This window comes from Sycon ciliatum, chromosome 12 (genome assembly GCF_964019385.1).
Source record: "Sycon ciliatum chromosome 12, ocSycCili1.1, whole genome shotgun sequence".
Taxonomy (NCBI): Eukaryota; Metazoa; Porifera; class Calcarea; order Leucosolenida; family Sycettidae; genus Sycon; species Sycon ciliatum.
Window position 1 is genome coordinate 27,062,982 of NC_088654.1, and position 24,059 is coordinate 27,087,040.

General features: G+C 48.9%; 1 protein-coding gene across 1 annotated transcript; it reads right to left on the minus strand.

Moving 5' to 3' along the window:
* Positions 1-24,059, minus strand: LOC135828733 (kinesin heavy chain-like). Its single transcript, XM_065341156.1, has 18 exons — positions 23,366-24,059; positions 19,735-20,206; positions 18,052-18,176; positions 16,411-16,816; positions 15,235-15,584; positions 12,944-13,012; positions 12,153-12,359; positions 10,520-10,973; positions 10,244-10,296; positions 9,523-9,632; positions 8,854-8,893; positions 7,915-7,976; positions 7,113-7,173; positions 5,809-5,886; positions 4,402-4,500; positions 3,492-3,628; positions 2,772-2,824; positions 1-2,501 (listed from the first exon to the last, which is right to left on the minus strand). Exons 1-18 carry the CDS (start codon positions 23,483-23,485, stop codon positions 1,486-1,488), a joined length of 3,912 nt encoding a protein of 1,303 aa, XP_065197228.1. The 5' UTR covers positions 23,486-24,059; the 3' UTR covers positions 1-1,485.

Here is a 24,059-nt window from a genome sequence, read left to right on the forward strand (position 1 = left end):
TGACATTCGACACCGTCATAATCATCAGAACTACGCATAAGCAATCATCAGACAGCTGCTGTGCCTGGTGATTAACTGAAGTCCTAGCCGCGGAACAGTTGTCAACACTTCATTGCATGTGTACACGAGATCTACTAACAAAGTCAGCTCCACTCAGACAGAAGAAGGAATGCACCAGTATCGAAATAAATACATGTACGGAAAAAATGAAAATGTACTACTGTGTTACGAGAATTTGGTTAGTTGAACTGGCCCTGAACGGGCGAAAAATGAGACATTGCCCATTGCGCGGAGAAGTGCAAATAATACGTTGTAGCGGCCAGTATATACGCAGACCATAGGCTGCTGGTCACATGGTTAATCTATGCTTGCTCAACGAATGGGTATGTAGTGCCGGCAAAGAGAGAGAGGGGGAGAGAGGGGGGGGGGGGGGGGGGAGGAGGTTACATGCAACGAAGAGGAACGAGATCAGAAAAGAACTTGACAATTTCTTCTTTTCGTCGTCACTCCACGGACACTAGTCCAGTGTGTCGAATGTTGGTATCCTTGCCAGAGGCATTGTTATCAGCAATCATTAGAGGTTCATCATTGTCTTCTCAATGCAGTCTAAACGTGCATCGCAACTGAGCGCATGACCCCGGACTGGCCGAGGAACACAGACATGAGAAGAAGTATGATATGCACAATTTCTTCCATGCCACCATCCCGCCTACGGTTCAATATTGTTCCTTTTACAAATGTTCCAAACTAGTTGCTAGTGTGTGTGTGTGAGAGAGAGAGAGAGAGAGAGAGAGAGAGAGAGAGAGAGAGAGAGAGATAGAGAGAGAGAGAGAGAGAGAGAGAGAGAGAGAGAGTAAAAGAGAAAGAGTTGAGATGCTGTGACACACGGCAGACTATGCCTAGAGGGTTGGCGGAGAGTCTGGCTGGAATGGCGGCACACAGCAGACGCTGAGATAAGGCAGGACTTGAGCAAGATCAGCGGAAGAGGGAAATCAAGCCAGAGTTGTGTGGCTAGGTTTTCGTAAAAAATAAAATAAAAAGAGCAAACTTTCAGGTGCACACGTAGCACTTCACTCAATCCGCACATATTGGAACACAAAGGCAGTCTGAAAACAGTCACGCACTTGCGCCAAACTCAATTGGCATTGGCTTGGTGAAGCACGTTAGCTGCTGGTATAGGAGTCACTGAGGCCGAGCACACACTGGGTCAAAACCACCCCAGTGTCCTGCTATTCAAGTGTATCTACACTGATACAACAAGGAAGCCCGGATCTTGCCCAGCTGTGCAGTCAAGACTACACAGCTTCACATACTGGTCAGAGTATGGGTGTGCAGTCTCCTAGTCTCTTAGTCTGGCAGCGCTTGCCTACTGGAACCCTGTTTATGAGGACCAGCAAGAGTGACCAGTGGCAGAAAACTTCACACAAGCTTACTGCTGTGCTCAGACCGTGTCACTATCGTCTTCACACCATGTCGCCGCCGTTCTCAGACCTTGTCACCGACGTTCTGCTCCGCTGCGTCCACGACAACAACATCGTCCTTGACGGCATAGTTACCACGACGATGATGGTGTTGTCGTTGCTGCGATCTACTCTGGTGACCGCTGGTTCCGCCACTACTAAGACTACCACTACCTGTGCCTGTGGCGGCCGCTGCTGCTGCTGATGACCTTGAGTGGTGCGATCTGCTGCTACTGCTACCACTTGAGCCATGCCGAGTACTGCCAGCAGGCATGTCAGCAAGCTGCTCAGCTGCCTGCTCGGCGGTACGTACTGCTGCTGGTGCTGCCGGGTTTGCTGTGCCCACCGCCACTGCTGCTGCTGCTGCTGGCATTGGTGCATGATTACGCGATCGCCGACTGGCGCTGGGACTTGATGTCGCCGCTGCTGTTGCTGCCCCCGCCGCGTGCCTGGCAGAATCGCGGGACGAGCGGGAGGATCGGCTGCTGCTGCTGCTACTACCACCGGCATGGTGTGCTGCTGCTGCTGATGATGATGATGCTGAGTGATTAGTTGTGTTATTAGCCGTCGAGGTTGTTCCGGCTGTGCCCGCACCCTCCACGCCGACCGGGTCTTGACGCGGAGGCATGTACCCATCCACGTTCGTCGCATGCTCACCGGAATCCGGCAATTGGCTGCTACCGGTTGCCATGCCACTGCCTCTCCGTCGATCACTGCCACTACTACTGCCACTGCTAGGCATGACAAAGCTTGAGCCGAGCGCTGATGAAGCCGGTAGATCACCGCGCAGGCTGCGTGGCGCCAAGCCACCGGGAGACCTCAGTGCAAGACCTGCCGCTGCCGAGGTCGACGCGGAGGTTGCCATGGCACCCGATGTGCCCTTCTGCGCTGCCGCCGCCGCTGCTTGTGACTGCTGCTGCTGCTGGTGGTGTTGCTGCTGCATGGCCTGTCCTGGTTTGATGCCCACCGGGGTGCTGGCAGTGGACACTGCATGACCGGGACGTACAGCCTTGACGATTGTACTGCGATGCACACCACCGCCTGCAGGGGGAGGGGGGGGGGGGGGCATGTCATGTCACAATGAACAACAGAGTAAGAATAGAGAAATTATGTGGCCTAGAGTAAGAATAAAGAAACTGTATGGCCTAAGCAGCATGTTTTGTATTGCACTTGGGCATTCCCAACTGATCCTAAGGTCTTCTTACGATAGTGAAATGGAGAGAGAGAAAGAGGGGGGGGGGGGGGGGGAGAGAAAGAACAAGATGACCAGGTGGCACTGATGCAAAACAAACATGTCAGAGAGCCACTTACGTTTCATTCTTGCCTCGTAGGTTTTCTTGATTTGATCGAGTTCCACAGTTAGTCTAACAGAGTAATGTACAAACACACACACACACACACACACACACACACACACACACACGCATGCACGCACGCGCACACATACACACACACACAGATGCAGACAGATAGATTAACACTCATGCGAACAAGTGCCAGTACAATCATACATGTGTGCGACTATGCGGGCACACAAACAATTGGCTTGCTTCTATGCTAAGGCAGTAGCAGCAGCAATTTCTACAACACGATTATCACTGCCACAGTAGTTCATGTACCACAACAAAGCACACATGAATTCATTGCAAACAGGACCTCCTAGAACAGCAGAAGCAGTTAAAGAAGAAAAGACACAGCAGCAGCAGCAGAAGAAGAAAAGAAACAGCAGCAGCAGCAGCAGAAGAAGAACAGAAACAGCAGCAGCAGCAGCAGCAGCAGCAGCAGCAGAAGAACAGAAACAGCAGCAGAAGAAGAAAAGAAACAGCAGCAGCAGCAGCAGCAGAAGAAGAACAGAAACAGCAGCAGCAGCACCAGCAGCAGCAGAAGAACAGAAACAGCAGCAGCAGCAGAAGAAGAAAACAAACAGCAGCAGCAGCAGAAGAAGAACAGAAACAGCAGTGGTGGCGGTGGCGGCGGCAGCAGCAAGAGAAAGACCAACACGAGAAAGAGCAACACGAGACCTGGACGTACTGTCTCTTCTTGTCCCTATAGTCCTGCTTGATGTTAGCTATTGCCGTCTCGAGTAGGTTGATACGCTCACTCTTGGCCTTGACCCGTGCATCCAGCTTGGAGAACTCACGTTGCAGCTCATTATGTGATTGAATAAGCTACACGGTGTCAAGGAGAGCAAGAACAACAACAGTAGCAGCAGATTGCTTATGTCCAATAAGCCCATTGCGCATTGCCAAAAGTTTATGGAAGATAAGAGCAATGCACATGAGTACGCTGGGATCTGCAATGCACTGTTCAACACCGCAGATGACCATGCGCAGGTGGCTGTGCGGGGTTTCGATGGTAAAACATTACGTCATTGCGCAATGGGCTTTTACACACAGCACAGCAATGCTCATCCAATGAACTTATACGTGTAGTGAGAGATTTCGGCATCCACACGACCACCACCCTCAAGGATCAAGGCGCAGATGCAGCTCCTAAGGCGGTGGGAGGTGAGTAGATCAGACCCACCACAAAGTGGTCAAAGAACGAAAATCCCATCCACTGCATCCATGTTTCCCTCTTGCCAGGTCATGCATATCCGAAGCAGAACTTCATCCTGGTACGCTCTGTTTCTCAATCACTGCCTTAGATCATCACTATGCCTACTGGAGAAAATAATATCTTCAGAACCCTGAAGCTTCATCTAGTTGAACTCTTTCCTGTTTAACTCTCCTAAATCTATCTTGAACATTGCTGGCTAAACATTGAACCTCTCTGCAGGATAAATTCACATGCGCCCGCGCCCGCCCACGCATGCGTACACAAGTGCACACACGCGCGCGTGCGCACACACACACACACGCACACACGGACACACACACACACACACACACACACACTCGCTGTACTGGAACACCTCTCACTACTACTGCACTGCACTCACCTGTTTGTGTGCGGTGGTTATCTGCTGCAGGTTAGTCTCCAGGAAAGCCACTTTCTGATTGCCGGCACTAGACGCAGTGGAATCCACGCCCGACAACGGCTGAGGAACACACAAAGGAAAACAACGAAATTCATTCTCTATCAATACGAGTCGTATACAGGCTTGCTGGTCTTCAAAACCCATTTCTGAAGAATTTCTACAGACTAATGTTGGCCTAAATCAGGTTAAATCAGGTTCGAACTACTCGGCTACTCGATGTTACCCAGGGGATAAAAATGTACTCCTGCCCAGTCATGTGCTACAGTATGATTTCACACCTATCGATGTGCGACATGTGTATAGCATACCACGTACTCAATTTGCGGACAGAACCGTTTCGTCCTTTGTGGACTCATCAGCGCAGCACAGAGAAAATGAGGCCGAACCTGATAGCCATGAAAAATAAATTTTCCAAACCCGGATTTAAACCAGGCCCGAACGTACCTTGCCAGAGTGCTCAAACTGACAAGTCAGTCATCTCTGCATAACGCAAACAGCAAAGCCACTGCCCCACACGAGAGGGCTCAAGTACCACAAGAGCAGGAGCGAAATGCCATACTGTGTGTGTTCGGTTATCCGGTTCCCTCGCCTATCCGGATATTTTCGTTGAAAACGGATGTGTGTGCGGTTATGCGAGATCTTACTGTACTATCGGGTGGCGAAAATACGCCGAAGAGCGAACAGGCTAGAAATTCACTAGATACAGGACACGCGTATGTCCACGGTGGCTCAACAACAGTATTGCACTGCTCAATGAAATCCAATTAAGCGGGTGAATGCCACGCGGGCGCTGTGCAGCCGCAGACATGCGAATAACTGTTACTGGGCATGTGAACTGGTGCAGGGCGCAAACTTGATTCACACGATCTTTTCATTGAGCAGAACTGTATAATGATATTTTAGACAGTTGTAAATTAAAAAAATTAAAGGCCTGAGCTACAACTCTACCCCAGTCATGTACTTAAGCCCAGTTATGTACTTAACCCCAGTCATGTACTTTAGCCCAGTCATGTACTTTAGCCCAGTCATGTACTTTAGCCCAGTCATGTACTCTACCCCAGTCATGTACTCTACCCCAGTCATGTACAGTAAAACCTGTCAAGGCGACCACCTGCCTCAGAAGACCACCTGCCTCAGACGACCACCTGCCCCAGAAGACCACTGTCACCAGGACGAGGGATGCTATTCGAAGTCAAACAACCCTGGATAAGGAGATCATCTGTCAACAAAGACCACATTTTGAAGGTCCCTTGAGCGGTCGTCCTAGACATGTTTCACTGTTCTCTAACCCAGTCATGTACTCTACCCCAATCATGTACTCTAGCCCAGTCTTGCAACAGCCCTCCCCACGATAGTAGCTGATCTCACCGTTTGTCCAGGAGTGTTTGCCTTGATTGTGGTCAGGAACGTCCGCTTGATCTCCACTAAACGCTCAGCTTCTTTCTCCTACCACAGCACAATCACACAGATACACACACGCACACACATGCACATACATGCACATACATAAACATGCAAACATGTATGCACGCGCACAAACGCATATACACATAGACATGCAGAAGTAGATAGTAAATGCAGTCAACTTCGCTAATAACGACTGCGGATATAACGACAATTATTCGCGAATAACGACAGCATTCCCATGCCCAGAGCAAAGTCCCATCCAACTGTAATACATATAATGAGACTTCGGGTATAACGACATTTCGCGAATAACGACACTTTTCTGATGCCCCGCCGAGTGTCGTTATAAGCGAAGTTGACAGTATACACACACACACACACACACACACACACAGAGAGGCAACATTTGCAGCATATCTAAACCAGTTATAGACAGTAAAACCAGGTGTAAGCGACCTCTGGGTTTAGCGACCACCTGCTCTTAACAACCGTTTTTCCATGCACCGACAGTTCTACACAGATACTGTGTGACCTGGTTCTAAAGACCACCTGGTTTTAAGTTAACGATCGCTTTTGCTTGCACCGTGGGGTGGTCGCTTAAACAAGGTTTTACTGTCCTGTCCAATGTGACACGTCACAGGTGCAACGCAACACTATCACTGCGGAATCTCGCTTGATTCACAACTTGCACGCAGTGACAGCAAGCTACAAACACCTGTTTACCAACAGCATGCCCGACATCCAACACATGTTTGAGGTAAATAATAACAAGAGTATAATGGGAAGCCTCCAAGAGTGTGCAACTCTGCATATGAGGCCTCCGACGGCGAAAACTCACATCACGTGTCTCAGACACGTTCCGTACAACGTACAAACGAAGGATAGCGTGCGCGTAATCCGAATATCTGCCATGATCATGCTGGCGAGTTGCATACGCACAGTGAGTTTCTGTCAGAGAGTGAATTTTTTTATTACTCCGCTGCTCGCTAAAAACGGGCTGGAAACGTACAACTGGACCACTGTATCACGTGATGTGAGTTTTCGCCGCCGGCGTACCCCATGGAAAGGATAATATCAGGAGTTGCACACTCTTGGGGGGTTACATACTCTTGGTAATGATAATAAGCAGATGAGCAAGGAAACACGGATGAACTGAAAACTAGCTACAACACACTCCCAGGGCTTCTGCTCCGATACATGTTCCAGCCGTTGGTAAGAGAAGGTAGAGGAGATGATTGGATACGCAAGGTCTGGGCCGAACTTACAACTGCATCTCGCAGTGCCTGAGTTTCAGACGATGCCTTCTCTTTGATGTCACGCTCCATGCTATTGTGGAAATGTGCACACACACACACATGCACACACATGGACACACACACACACGGGCTTCAATACACGTAATTGAATCACCCCACTTTCCTAGAGGCTAGCTTCACTTATGATATCAGATGTATGTGTGTATGTATGTGTGTGTCTGCGTACACGTGTGTGTGCACGTGTACATGTGTGTGTGTGTGTGTGTGTGTGTACTGTATTTTACCGGTTGTAAGTCGACCCCGGATATAGGTCGACCCCCGTATCCGGAGATCTCAATTCTGCGTTTTAAAGTTTTCACCCAAAGAAGCACTACCAACCACTCCCTGCTACTAATACATCAACAAATCATTATTGGAGGGCGTAACGTCCCAATCCTTGAAAAAGGCAAATAAACTGGCAAAAATGTGTACACATGGTGCACTCGTGCATGCAGTGCAGGTCATGTTTGGTAAGATACTGATAGCCCCCGGTTCCCGGTTATAAGTCGAATCCCGGTTGTAAGTCGACCCCCGCCCTTTCTCCTTCTATTTTTGTCGTAAAAGGTCGACTTACAACCGGAAAAATACAGTATGTATTCATGTGCAGTTGTCCGTGTATCTATTGTAGTCTCCATAACAGCTACAGGGACTATCACTTCCCCCCCCCCCAACCCCTTACCCTACCCCTACCCCATCCAACTACCCCCTCCCCCGACTCCGGGCCAGTGTCCTGTTCTAAGCACACACAAAGAATGGATACAGGAACACTCACGTCAACTCTGCAATCTTCTCCATGTTGGCACGTTGAATCTGACGCAGCTCAAGCATCTCAGCCTGTGACGTGGTTGAGCCGTGGCGGGGAGAACAGATAACATACAAACACACACACACACACACATCAGGATGTTCAGCACACCGCAACCACACACGACAATGCACCGTCGGCCATGAGAGGAGATGCTTAGTACCTCCACCTACTCCGGTGGTATACACGTGCACTAGATCAACAACAAAACCAATGATGACTTCTGGACAAAACTAGACTTGCCCTGATCATAACCAAGCACACTGCACAATATCTGGTGGCTAGACCTCTGCTGTCGCATGCCTATTAATTGTGTGATTGTTTTACTGTGCCAGAAGTGGGTCCTGGTTGGGAGTAGCCAATCCAGCCTGTACCCATGGATGTGTTATAGGCTATTCAGCCTACGACCAACTGTGACCACATTTCTATGACTCAGACGGGTTTGTTTGATCAGCGATGGTACATTATCATTTGAAACACGACTGCATCACCATGGAAACTCAAGTTCAGACGTGATTTTGGCCGTAGTCTGAATGGCCCATTACCCTCACGGTTAAGGACGCCACTCAAGCATGCATGGATCCACACAAAACTGGATGGAAAAGTCAGTGTAATGACTTCAACCTGGCTGTAATGCACTACGTTCATGCACTGCAGAGCTGCATGGGAGCATGGTATGCATACGTACAAACTTTCCTTTGCTGTCTGATGACCTGTTAAAACCGTGAAACTCAGAGTTACAGCAGAAACACTGTTGATTCCTCTCAAGTGTGTGTACAAACTTTACCGTGCACGTACATTGAGGCACGCACACATACACCGTCAGACAAACACATGCATACACATACACATACACATGCTATGCATCTCTACAAGGCAGCCTGTCTCCTAGCTGCACCTACACACCTGCAGGTGCTTGGCTTCCAGCTCTTGGTGCCGAACAGACCTGCACCAAGGGACATGCAAACAGCAAACCCCAGCGCAGGCACGTGAAGCCACACACATACATACATACATACACACACACACACACACACACACACACACACACACACACACACACACACATGCACACACACACATGCACACACACACACACACACAAGTCAATGGATGGACGGACGATCAAGACAAAACTCATACAGTACCAAATGACTTTTAAAGTAGAATATTAACCTGCAGAATGATCTGCTTCCTTGTCACCTTTGCTAGCAATGTCAGAGTCCACTGAGACACTGAGACACTGAGACACTGCTACACAGCAGTAAACTTGTAGAATTTGTCACCACAGGTAGACACCGTTGCTGGACACAACACCATCATGAATGCTTCCACCAGCAAAGGTACAGATGGTGAAGATGTTCTGTCGAGTCTTGAAGTCAAGGAGGAGCAGCTACTGCAGGGCAAGTCTTGGACTCCAGGAGGAGCAGCCCCCCTCCCCCCCCCCCCCCCCCCCCCTTTACCCTACCACTACCACCCCCTACCAATATCCCTTACCACCTACCACCTTCCCCATAGCTATTGGCCCGAGTGAGGCGCCCCAATCTTCAACACACAGTCAACCGGTGCACTCACGCTTGAGCGGATTTGAGTTCCGCTTGTTTCTTGTCCAGGTCGGAGCGAAGCTCTGCCATCTGTTCTGCATGCTGCTGCTCCAGCAGCTGCGTGTGTTTCTGTACTTCCGCCTGCACGGCACGGACAGATGCAGATGGACAGACAGAAAGACAGAAAGACAGACTGACAATAAACAATGGATGCAAGACACAGGTGTACAGGAAAAGACAGAGAAATGGTCACAAGTACAGTGCTGGCAACTGAAATTCGACCCCAGAGCGGTGCGCTGACATCGCAAAGAACCAACACGGGAGTGTAAAACTACGAAATAGAGACCGCTAGAATGTGAACCTATCGCTCAGGGGGTCGGATTTCAGTTGCCAGGACTGTATTTTAGAACTCGTTCCTGTTGAGCATCCCAAACCTGGATCAACCCAGAAGGAAGAAGAGACACATGCCCTTAACAACACCCACCCCACCCCCACCTAGCCATTCCACACACACACACACACACACACACACACACACACGCACACACACACACACACACACACACACACACACACACACACACACGTCTACACCATATTAAATTGAGTACATTCAATGTCCGGGCAAGACCATGTCGTGCGCCAATACCAACATCACACTCTACACTGGTGCTGTGCAGTTCGACGCTATGATTATGATTCGGGAGGTTTATGGGAATCAGATGAAAGTGCTACTAGTTTTCATTACCCACCTTTGTCTCCCCATTCTTCTTGGCGTCCGATCCGCGTGCAGCTTGAGCGTTTGCTGTGTGCGTAGACACAAGAAAAAGAGGTTGTACACCAATATGCATGTGCTATCAGACAGGTGTTATGCACACACACATGAACACACGCACGCATACACACAAATAAATACACACACACACACACACACACACACACACACACACACACACACACACACACACACACACACATAGAACCCCCCCCCCCCCCACACACACACACACACACATACACAGACTCACCATTGGCCGTGACTGTCGCCATTTCCCTGTTCAGACTATCCAGGGCTGCCTTCAACGACTGATTGCTAGCTTGCAACTCGATAATGTTCCGTTCATAGCACTCTGCATCCGCCTCGTATTGGCTTACGCGAAGCTTCCACGTTGAGATGTCCTCGATCCGAGACGCCAGCTCATTCTCCGTCTTGCGCAGAGTGTTCTCAAGCTCGCGACTCCGGTGGACAAGGTTCGACACTCCCGACCGCAACTGATTGTCGAACAAGTTGAGTGACGTCAGGCTTTCGTCGAGCCGCTCTGCGATCGGCCGCTGGTAGTTGCCATGGTCGCAGCTCAAGTCCGGTGCTTTCGCGGTCAGTGAGTCGTACCAGGCATTGAGCGTGAGCTGCAGCTGGTTCTGCGTGGTGTTCTGTTCATCCTTCATGCTCTTCAAGGAGATCTGCACTTCTTGGAGATTGACCTAGACACATGGGCAGGCAGGCAGGCAGGTACATGCACATACGCACATACACCATACATACAGGTAAGCACACACGCACACGCCTCCCCCCCCCCCCCCCCCACACACACACACGTATGCATACACACATTGTACACACAGAGCAGCGATACTCGTACTGTTGCTGGTTTTGAACCCGGCCTGCATTGCAGCGGCAGACGTTGTATCCATGGCAGCCAATGGCACACACTACAGTACAACTAATGTAGAGTGCTGCTCAATGACATCCAGTCGTCGCGTCACTCAAGTACGCGCCGGGGAGTTGCGCAGCCCTAGACCTGCGAACACTAGGCTGTGAAATGCTGCAAGGTGCAAACATGAGCGACACGCCGACGATTTCATTGAGCAGGACAGTATATCGTACAGATGTGTATAAGCAGGTATGGTGTTCTTATTTGTACATACACTAGATCACTGTACAGCAGTCCAGGATTCTCACCACTTGAAGCAAGCTACAGCGGTCCTCGGTGAAAATTCGACCCAAAGTGCAAAGCTGGCGCCCTGTACCAGTTCTGATTGCATCATTGCATCTGTACACGTGCACGTTTAGCCACACTGGTTGGTATTATTTTATTTTACTTCGCCAGAATGAACAGGCATTGCTGTGTGTACTTGAGTACCATTTCCAGAGTGTCAAGGACCGTGCAAATTGAGCACGCTGAATGTGCACTCTTGGTCGGATTTCACCGAGCGCAATTGTACTTCGCCAAGCCAAGCTGCATAATTGCTTCTTGCATTGTTTTTGCGCACTCGTTGCGGCAGTGTCGCTAACGTTAGTCATGGCATCTGCCACCTTGTTATGTCAGGCATGGCAGTGGCCTGGCACACATGGGCGGTAGGGCAGTGGCCTGGCACACATGGGCGGTAGGGCAGTGGCCTGGCACACATGGGTGGTATGCCCTACACTGTCAGCTGGTTGCGTTTCTCAACACAATTGGATAGCGGGTGGTAATGTAATAGCTGGCCCAGAAAAAATGTAACTACCTGCACATCTTGGGGTTCGAACCTTGGAATCTATATCCACACAAGCTCTAAAAATAAATACTCTTAAACTGTTAAATATATACTTTCTATCAAAATGCAACTCCTACAGTAACGCAAACGTGTGAATTTTACTTTTGTTTGTGGCAGTGTTCCTACCTGAACGGTGTCATTCTGTTCTTTCAGCTGTTCTAGCTCCAGCTTCTTCTCATCCAGTTCTTGGTTCTTGGACTCGTAGTTTAGTGCCATGTCTTCCAGGGCCTTGAGCACTTCCTTCACCTGTTCAGCGTTTTGCTCGCACTCCTGCTGGAAACGATTGAGGTTGGTGAGACGGTCCGACGACTCACGGCTAGCAATGTCCAGCAGCTATTAGTGGGACAAAAGACAGGGGGGGGGGGGGCAGGGAGGGAGGGAGAAAGAGAGAGAGAGTGAGAGAGTGTGAGTGAGTGAGACAGACAGACAGACAGACACACAGACAGACAGACAAACACACAGACAGCGAAAGAGAGAGAGAGACAGGACAAATTAATCAAAGGCAACAACACTGGATGGGACACATCAGTGTGTATGACCGAAACAGCACACTGCTCTACTCGTGAAGCCTCAGATCACCTGAGCATGCACTGATCACCAAACATCTCCAGTGCCAAACGCAACAATTAAGAATACTAGACAGGCAGACATGAGCTTCACACACTAAGAGAAACATGACAGGGCATCCAGAGAAGGCGACACTGGAAAAACCGGCAAAACGACATGACACTACATTGCCAATGTACACCAAGCTGAAGTTGCTGGGTGAAGAGATAATACCTTACGATACCTATGTGCATTAGACATCGGGGGGATACAAGAGGTTAGACAGTACTATCATGCCATACTCTGAAGACATCAACATCATTGTGTCCAAGGCGCAACCAAATACACCACCGTTGGCATAATACACCTACCTCTTGCAGGTCGATGTTGACCATTTTTAGCTTCTCCACCTCCTGACCCAGGGTGTTGATTTCACCATCCTACGGCGGCATGAGCAGAGAGACACAAACACATTTATCATACAGTAGAACACTGATAAGATGTACAGCCATGGGACATACCCCCCAGGGGACATACCCCCATGGGACAACCCCCCCCCCCCCCCCCATAGAACATACCCCCAGGGGACAAACCCCCATAGAACATACCCCAGGGGACAAACCCCCATAGAACATACCCCCATGGGACATGCCCCATGGGACAAACCCCCATGGGACGTACCCCCATGGGATATACCCCCATGAGCAGAGAGATACACAAACACATTGACCATACAGTAGAACACTAACAAGACATACAGTACCCCCATGGGACATACCCCCATGGGACATACCCCCATGGGACATACCCCCCTCCCATGGGCAGCATCACAGTGTACCTACTATTCAAGGTACCTCTACTTCTTATCCCAACATACTGTCGTGGACATGGAAATCCAGTCAGAGGTCGAGCGGCCCCAGGGCGCTGGCCATGCAGCCGTGAGTACTCAAATGATCAACATGTGCACTGGGCATGCACCGTTCTGTACGCACTAACTGCATTTCTGCTAACGTTATGACGAACTTCAGCTATGAACAAATTCTCCCGCACAATGCAGTGGCGTGCACCGAGTCTTGAAAGGGGGGTTTCTAGAGTTGGTAATTTTTTTCTGGGGCCCCATTGTATAATTATGACTGTATGAATTTTGTGCACATGCGCATCCCCGAACATCCCGTCGGAGATAACGGCGAGGGCAGCCGGCTAGGGAGGAGGGAGGGGGGGGGGGGACTCAAGATCAGGGGTGCAGGGCACCAATGAACACTAATGCTGATGAGATGCGGGGCTCGTCCGACTGCTATCATCAGATCATGCCTGCACAAACGCGTCTGAGAGGGAACCAGGTACAGGGGTAGAAAGGACAGAAATAAGAATAAAGAGGAATGGAGGGAGGGGACAATGCTGGTTGCATGGAAATGTTGGTACATGTATAATCGATAGCAGGATAAAACGGGTTACCTTTTACATACCAGCACTTCAAAAAGCATTTGCAAAGAGGGTGCAAAAGTCAATGTACTCATAATCATAATAAATTATACATGTTTGTTCACTAGTTTGTCATAATTATTGAACACGTAAAGGTTTGATAGTCCTAGCTGCCCAGTCTACACTACAGTCGATAACACCATGTCTATCAGACTATGGTACTTCACTAGTCCACTCCAGGCTTGTTTGTTTCATCAAAACACTGCTTACATTCGACGTATCTTTCTTTCTGTTCTTATGACGAAGTTTTCAGCATGTATTGGCAATGTTCCACATGATTTCAATAGAGAGTTATGGACCTTGCTTCGATGGAAGCTCGCGGAAGAAAAGCGAAGCCCCGCGTCCTTGTGTCGCGGCCGGAGTAGCGCTTCGTTCTGAAGCAGCGCAAGTGGATCATGGACGCACATTTTTACGTCTTCCAGTCGTCAACGTTTTTGACGAACATCTCTGCTGCGCACATGAGCGAGAACGAAAGGCTGTGGCGATCTTGATTTGAGTCAACGGTTTGGAAGGAGATATCGTCAATCATATCCTTTAACTGACTTGCATCGCGCGTGCTTGACTCAAATTTCGAGACAAAACGGATTTCTTGAACGTCATCGCCAATCCAGGAGCGAACCAGAGCTAGAGATCGATCCCTCCGTGGCTACTTTCCACTGAAGAAAAAGAGAATAATGTATTTCGAACTGCATGCAAAGCAACTCTCTCTCACTTCGAAATAAGGACATAGTCACTGTACTGTAAACTGCCCGTCGATCGATGCGTTTGCAGGATCGATAACCAATCCAGTACTACACGCTTTTCTTTTGGCAAGATTGCCCGAAAAAAGGTGGTTTCCAGACACCAAAAAACTCATACGGTGCACGCGCCTGCAATGGTGTTTGGCATATCAGGAGTCGGCTGTACGCAGTAACAGCAACGTTGCCTCGCTGATAATGGATGCACGTCCCACTGTTTGTCATTGTATCCTTTTACCTGTATGCATTCATCCGGCCATGCTGTACAGCATGCCAGCTGTACCGTACGCACTGTAGCTGTACTTGTCTGCCTGGCTTTTCCTTTGATCTCTCTGTCGTTCTCGGTATTCCCACACACTTGTGATTTGTTGTAAACGAAGCTACATGTAGTTACAAGATGTCGTTGGTGCGTTTGTAGAAACAGTACAGTAAAGGCCGCTTACTTTCTCATCCAGGTCCGAGTAGAGCTTTGCGCGCTCCTCTTCAAACTGCTGCCGCTCAACACTGGATAGAGATGCCGGAGCGGTTACCGCAGCTGCCATGGCAACAGACGATGCTTGTCCGCCGCTGCCCCCGGCACCCAGTAGACCAGTGGAGGACGACACGACGGAGGAGCTGAGAGTGTCTTCGGTCGCGATGCTGCTGCTTAGCATAGACGTGGCAGATGAGGCAGCTGAGGCTGCGCCGCCACCGCCGCCGCTGCTGTTTGATGGTGTTGACGATGCTGTTGTCGCGGCCGTGCTGGTGGTGATGGTGCGCATACTGGCCTGCTCGCTGACCGGCACACTTTCCCCTAGTCAAACACAGTGAACAGACAAAGTCGTGTGAGCAGCATCAACAGCAATGAGAACAGCAACAGCAGCAGAAGCAGCAACAACAGCAGCAACAGGAGAGGCAACAGCAGCATCAGCAGCATCAACAGCAGCAGCAGCAGAAGCAGCAGCAACAACAGCAGAAGCAGCAGCAACAGCAGCAACAGCAGCAGCAACAGCAGCAGAAACAACATCAAAAATGGCCGCGGCAGCATGTACAGCGACAGCATGTATTAAGGTAACTCAACAGTTCAGAAATCCAAATCCTCTTGACACAAACAGCATTAACCCCATGGTTAACCATGCGGCTAACAGCTTCCAGCAACAACCTGGCCTATAAGATAAGTTTCAATGGTATCAAACATGCTTGATGTGAATTAGTCCTCTTGGTTTCTGGGAGTAACTGCGCTCAAAGACGGTAATGTACTGGTCCTAAGAGCAATTCCTAGAGTGTAATGTATATGCAGAAAATTTAGTCGGTCAACAATTTCGTCCAACCGTTTCAAAGAAAGGGTGTGCGTCCAGTTGAAAAGTAACATGGACCATAAGCGTGTATTGAAAAACTGGGCAAATCGACATTAGTACAGCCTCGTAGCCTAGGCTGGTCGAACGTTCATTTACTATGGTCTATGCACAGTTGAGTCACTGTGTATACATTGGTATGCTGTGCTTGGTGGAATTCTAGCCTGGTCGTTCTTCGGCGCCCGACATTACGGTACACGTGCCCACGCGTGTGCCCCCCTCCCCCACCCACCCACACACACACTCAAATGAGACCACGCTAGTACGCTGACGGTTCCAGCTCACCTGCTCGCCATCGCTGCACTTCCTTCTGCAGGGCGCTCAACACGTTCTTCATCTTCTGATTCTTCTCACGCTCCTTCTCGTAGCGCCGCTTCCACTCCTCCGCGGTCAGCTCCTCGTTGACAACGACAACGTTCTTGATGGACTTGGCACGCTTGCCAAAGTCCAGCGTGCTCTTCGTCTCGCTGTCGTTGAACGAGGACGGAGAGCAGCAGATGACCATGGTGGTCTTGGCGTTTCCTCCCAGGCTTTCCTGGAGGATTCGCGTCAGTTTGCTGTCGCGGTACGGCACGTGAGTGCGACCCTTGCCCTCGGTCAGTGCCGAGATGACGTTGCCAAGTGCCGATAGCGACTTGTTGATCATCTTGGCCTCTTCGAAAGTCATACCGGACGCTCCTGTCTTGCCAACCTGCAAAGGAAACAGTGGAACAACCACAGTGTAAACTCAAGCTGGATGCAAATCTATTTCATTCCTTGGCGCCGACCGCTTAAATGCGCTTCCCGAACCCCTTTGCACTAATAATTTCTCCAATTCATTTCGCCAGGAACTTAACACATTCATTCATCTTGGGCACCCTAATAATAAAATACAATACAAATACCAAAAAATACAGCAACAGCAGCATTAGCAGCAGTAGCAGCAACAGCAGCAGCACAGAAAATCTGTTCCAGAAAATACCAAATACACACAGATAGACTGGGCATGATACGGGAGTGAGCCCTCGCACCGATATGCTGTGGATGGTCAGGACTTGTGTGACTACACCTTGGATATTTTCACCCCTCCCCTCCCCTTCCCTCCCCCTCCCCTCCCCTCCCCCTCCCCTCCCCCTCCCCTCCCCCTCCCCTCCCCCTCCCACCATGCACACAAAATTCCATCTACTGCCTTTACTTCTTATTTTCCAAAATCATTTCTATTCTACCGTACATAGTAGACAAAAACAAATGCAGTTTTGTAGTGCGTTTCAAAAGTATAGGCCTCTAGACCTTTTCGAATAATTCAAATTTGGCTCGAGCTTTTTGAGAAATTTCTTCGGAATATGATAATTATATTGCTCAGGCAGCTCCTGCAATAGTTCTCATGTAAATTTCTAGCGACTGGATAACAAACGCCCAATTTCGGAAATTGTATGCACAAAGTGATCACAGATTTTATGTGGTATAGATGCTGGCCCAACGGTTTTTCGAAACCAGGGGTCTGGACTTTTGAAACGAACTATAAGTCAAGGGCCCTTGTTACCAACAACAGTCTTTGGTGAAGTACAGTAAGGCCCTTTCTATTAGGTAGGTACAGTCGACTCCTGATATAACAAACACCATTGTGCAGGATAATTTGTTCTTTATAGCCGAAGTTTGTTATAACAGAAATGCACTCACACCATACAAGCAGCAAGTCATGACTGGTAAGTGGCCTATGACAGTATGAGTGCACTTGGTTTACATGCGGCCCTACAAGATTTGGTTCGTTATAAACGAAAACGGTTTGCTCTAAAGAGTAAATTTTGTATGGGTTCAAACGGGGACATGGATAAGGGTTCGATATTATCACGAAATTCGCTATGTGCGAGTTCGTTACAAGTGGAGTCGACTGTATTGTGTTAGGCACAAAGAACACAGGTTTACGCTGGCAAATGAGTTACATACGTTTTCCGATCCAGCCAAGTCCACCAGGTATAGCTTGCCGTTCAGTGTGCGTTTGTCCCCTCCGAACGACTGGCGTACGCTGATTGAGAGGATACTGTGGCTCCGCGAGCTGTGTAAGTTCATGTCTGGACAAATAATCACACACGTACACACACACATACGCACACGTACACACACACACACACATATATATATACACATGCACACACACCCAAACACACAAGCACATACACAGACACACATGCATACACACACACACATGTACACACACGCATGACAGATGGCGGTCATAAAACACACGGCGGACACACAGAGGTCACATGACACACGGCGGTCACACGGAGGTCACGTAACACACGGCGGTCACACGACACACGGCGGTCCGGAGAACACTTATGTGAGGTCAATCATCATGCCTGACCTCCTATACAGATCTAACGCCTTCTCCTCCTCCCTCAAGGCTTTCGAGGGGCAAGAGCGGTATACGGTTTGCCGCCTCACACCTCTGCCCAGCCTCTGCTTGAACGCATGTCCCTGTACAGAGTTCGCGAGCATTACGCCCAGAAGCGACTCGTCCTGGTGTAGCGCTGTGTCAATGGGAAAGCCAGCAGTGTCCTCCAGGATCTATTCTCACCATCAGCTGGTAGCACCACCCGGCACCAGGTTTCCAGGGGCCTCACGGTCCCCTCGGCACAGTCAGAAGTCGGCAGATCTTCCCTGACCTTTCAGGCAGCATTGACCTGGAATGCACTCACTCCCAAGGAGTGCAAGGGAGATCAAGGCTGCCCAGCAATTTAAGCTTGCGTCCATCCCCTGCACATTGCAATGAATGCTCTGACTTTGCCCGTCCACACACTCCGTCATGTATTCTTCTCTGCGTGTTTGTGCACCTATGAACTCTTTGTGTTCCCTCTGTTGACGCTGCAAATTCGCTTATCATATCTCCCGCAATAAATTATAGCATTTTTTTCTTCGCTGCTACCCCCAACCACACGTCGATGCGGCCACCACGCACCACTAATCCATCTCCCCAATGCCCCTAACCTAACTGCTTCCCTCTCTAATCCGGCACCTTTTGCAACGGCATTTTCTGCTGGATAAACAAGGGTGCTGGATTATCAAATACTGCCCTCCAACCCGGCCCACCTGTTAAACATACAATCATGTTGGTGTTGTACGTCGAAATGTAGGGATTTTCTGTGTCAATCCAAGTACTTTGTAGAATGCATCCTATGCACTGGGATAGGATATTCCTAAGTGTATGTTACATGTGTTGTGTATGTTACAATGCTCCCTGATGGTATGCGATGTACAACTGCTGGATTAGAAAATCAAATAATGTACAGTTTGAGTGATTTGTTGCAGAAAATCGCTGCTGGAGGCGGAATTCAAGTGCCGGATTAAAGCGTAGAAAATGAACTGAAAAAATCCGTTTTGCCAGAAAGTGTCCTGGTTTGCAAGGGTGCTGGATAAACAAGTGCCGGATTAGAGAGGGACAACTGCATCTCCGTATCTCTGTATCTCTCTCTCTCTCCCTCTCTCTCTCTCTCTCTCTCTCTCTCTCTCTCTCTCTCCCCCCCCCCTCGCTCTCTCCCGCTTTGAAATTTGCTTCCATACGATTGGGCACCATTGCCCGTTTGGCCTTGCGAAGGAAATAAAATCAACAACAAACTCTCAACTTACTGGTAGCAGCAACATGCCGGTTGGACTTTCCCTCTTCGATTATCTCAAAGACCTCCTGTGGCGACGCCACATAGCGTTCGGTGAGATCCTTTACGTACGGTGAGCGATTCTTGTCCTCGTGTATCGACAGATTCGTCTTACTCGTGTTCAACAGATCTCGTATCTTCTCCATGTAGATCTCAAAGTATGAGACCTTGATGAAGAAGTTCTCAACCATTTCATCTCCTGGATCCATGTGCTGGATATGGTTGAAGATGTCCTCTACGATGCGCGGGATAACGCCACACAGCTCCTCGCTGCCCAGAACGCCCTCCATCGTGTGTGTCTTGCCGCTCGACGTCTGTCCATATGCAAACATGGTCCCGTTGCATCCCTTGAGAACATCCTGCACTATAGGTCGCGCCGCCTCGCAGTACAGACCAGTCTGCGTGGTGGACGTGTTGAACACGCGATCAAATTGGTACACTCGTCCCTGCCAGTGCAAAACATAACATGAATGACACAAAAGCACATGTACACACACACACATACACGCACACACACACACACACACACACACACACACACACACACTTGTACTTGTACTTGTACTTGCTCACTGCCAAAACTGGTCACGTGGGTCTCCCCGGGAGAGGGGAGAGAGACTCAAAAGGAATCTTGGAAAGATGACTCAATTGGCCATTGAACCACCCAACGGCCGACACCCCCTGAAATCCCCAAACTAGGGTGGACTTGGAATGATCCCACTTATGGGCTCACCACACCTCAGTAAGTGGGTGAGGACAAGGTGCAGAAAAAGGATTGACGGCATCAGGGTATCCGTCCCGGGATCCAACTGCAGGTACCCCTGCCCCCAGTGAAGGTAATACTTGCTACTAGTGTGGGTGGCTAAATCAGTGTGGATCTGATATAAGCTTCACTAGCACCATTGATTACACAAGAGTTAATCTAGCCAGAAGCAGTCCATGGTTAACAGGTATGTATACTTCAAATAGAAAGTATATGAACCCTGAAACCAACAAAGGTGGTAGGTACAACAATACACCTTCAAGCAGCCGAGCCCGTTGGCAACAGGCCCAACACTATCTGGCATAAGTGTACCCACCAACCGAACTAGCTGGCACCGGTAACACACACACACACACACACACACACATGCATGCGCACGCGCACACACACACAATACAAAACAATATGCTAATGCCCATCCGCAGATGATGGCAGGTCCTGAAAGGACCGACACGTGTTTCAGTCGCGGGTAAAAGAACTTCGAGTGGCGAATGAGGTCCTGGTGCCGGTGAAAATCTCGGCCGCAGCGGCATTTGAAATCTCGAGACACAGGTTTGAAGTGCACCCAAATTGCCCGATTTGAAAAAAGAGCATTTCAAATCTTGGCAGAACACACTAGATTACCAACTTTAGTAAAACATAATGATCTAATCTCACAATTCGCTCGCGTGGTCAGTCAGGTGTTCACTGGACCAACTAACATTTTGGCCACCAACATGTAAAAGGCGTGTGTACCCACTATACAATCAGACCTCGCTTATCCAGTCCTCTTTTATCCGGATCCCTCGCCATCCGGAAGAAAATAGCTGGTTACATATTTACAGCATACGTCATGCATCCAACATAAACGGTGTTTGGTTATCCGGTTCCCTCGCCTCTCCGGGTATTTTTGTGGAAAACAGATGTGTGCGGTTATGCGAGGTCTAGCTGTAGAATACACCCAGTATGAACAGCCGTGTTACTACTGGACTTATCAAAACCTGATTCCGGCATCCTGACTACGTGATGATTATTCATTCAACATGCAGTAAACCGTGTGACTAAGGACCTCCCCTTGGGGCCAGAGAAAGCGGTCTTTAGTGGCAGGTGGTCCTTAGTTAGAGGTTTGCACCGCACAACCATAGTGAATGTGAGACCGTCCGTGCCTGGCAAAGTGGTCTCTAGTACCTGGCTGGTCGCTAGTCACGGTGGTCTTTAGTTACCGGTTTTACCGTATCCCTAGCATCACCACTATCAACCGTTGGTTTTCCATAAAAGATGCAGACTGTGTATAAGTACACATTTTCGTTCGCGGAAATCTTTCGTTACATCACTCCACCAGCAGATTCCTTACGTACTAAATTTCGTTTTTGGTCGAGGTCTGTCACCCCGAACGTTCAGAAAAAAACTTTAGTTATTTCGTGCCCCTAACGAATATAGCGAAAGTTAATTCCAAACGAAAATTTGTACTTATATAGTATACAGTTAGACTTCGCATAACCGCACAAATCCATTTTCCACAAAAAAATATCCGGATAGGCGAGGGAACCGGATCATCGAACACACATACTGTATGTATGTATGCATGACACATGCTGTAAATCGGTAACCAGCGATTTTCTTCCGGATGGCGAGGAATCCGGATGAAAGAGGACTGGATAAACAAGTTTTTACTGTATAATAATTATAATAATACAATAATTAGACTCATGTGGAGAGGCAAGGATTAATTTATAAGAAGAAAAGAGGACCAAAGAGCTACAAGTTACGCTATAATATCCACGAACACCACCAGTTACTTGACAATCAGCTCATGCGATAACATTGCACGACACTGACCAACGGTACTGACGTTCTACACCTAACTGGCAATCAGCTCCAGTACATCTTGGATGCGCACTCCAGCAGCCTTCCAATTTGGAAGGTTCTAAGTTATAGCAATAACATAAGGAGGGGAAGGTGAGTGCAACCAAGAAAAGCGCGAGCTGAAAGTCTCAGCTGTGAAGGACGTTGGCGGATGTACATGTATGTCGAGGACGATACCGGCAAGACCATCAGACAAAACTGCCAAACCACAATTCAAGGACGCATAGCAACATATCACACAGCTTATGTGGCTCTAAAGATTCGAAGATCGATTGGAGAGGAAGCTAAGCACCCTTCTTATGTTTGTTCTATAACTTAGAACCTTCCAAGTTGGAAGGCTGTTGGAGTGCGCATCCAAGATGTGCTAGAGCTGATTGCGAGTTAGGTGTAGAACATCAGTACCGTTGGTCAGTGTCGTGCAATGTTATCGCATGAGCTGGTTGTAAAGTAACTGGTGGTGTTAGTGGACAGTATAGCGTACGTGTAACTTGTACCTCTTTGGTACTCTCTTTTCTTCTTATATCTTACAATATGTCGGATTCACAATGTTGCCTTTGGTGAAGCAGATTGTCATGGCTGACGTCATGACGTTACTCGTCTCACAAAGTTCAACAGAGGCATGACTTTCGGGTCAACACGTCACTCCCTCACAGGGAAAGTTAGATAACATGTGTTTCGATGAATACTCAAGGGGGCACAAACGTTCAACATCTGCTTTCTCCAGGATACTACTGATTATGGTTTGCCATTCAGGTACAAATATTCAGCCTGGAGGAAAGAGACATGTGGTGCAATTTGTTTCTGCTCCTTCAATTTAACTGTAAACTATAATTATTTCACAAATTGGGTTTTTGCAATCACTAGCTGCATGGCATCAGGGAGGGGAGGGGGGGGGGGGGGAGCTACACTCGCAATAGAGATAGTAGTAACAAACACTGACAACTGGTGAGAGAGATTTATGCATTTAGGAAAAAAAGAACACTTGAAAAAATCTTACATTTTGATTGACGCTGCCATCGGAGGGAAACGAACAGACCTGCTGTCCACCTTGCGCTTCTTCGATCTTATTGTGCGGCCGATAGCGACACACCACTCGCACGCTACACTCGTCGGCCATAGCCGCTCTTCTACGCTGACGTTGCGTTGACCAACCCTCGGCAGCTCCTTGGCTCACGACACTCAGTACTCTGGGGAAGCAATGGCGACTAACTTCCAACCCACAATCACGATATTTCTACTAGTTGTCCCACTAACTCGGTTCCGCGACGATTCACGACTTCAGGCCAATGACTGTACACTGGACGTTACGCTAGCGTCTGGGCTGTGCTTCAAACATCCAAGGTGGTACGAACATTAGCGAACATAGTATCCATAATAAAATAATAGCAAAGTGCTTGCTGTAGCTGAGCGCTAGCGGCTAGGTTCAGTGTTGTTCTGGACAGGGGCAGAACGGCTTACTTGCCATTACACATCAGCATCACAGTCCAGAGCCATCGACGTACGTCCTCATCTTCTAGATGATAACTAAGATAATTGAGCTGCTATTGTCAAGCCAGCAACTACAGTCATAATCATTGTGTTTAGTAGATAAAATACACTGACTGACTGTGTCTGTAGATCTAAGGATTCAGAGACAGCTCATACTGCACTGCAAACCTTACTTCTCCGCCCGGCCTAGCGCCTGGCCTGGC

Excerpts from the sequence above, each read along its gene's own strand:
- LOC135828733 (XM_065341156.1), bottom strand. The coding sequence starts at position 23,485 with ATGGCCGACGAGTGTAGCGTGCGAGTGGTGTGTCGCTATCGGCCGCAC. Across the intron at positions 18,177-19,734 it reads CCGGCATGTTGCTGCTACCA|ACATGAACTTACACAGCTCG; the intron begins GTAAGTTGAGAG and ends TTATTTGTCCAG. Across the intron at positions 9,633-10,243 it reads AGAAGAATGGGGAGACAAAG|GCGGAAGTACAGAAACACAC; the intron begins GTGGGTAATGAA and ends CGTGCCGTGCAG.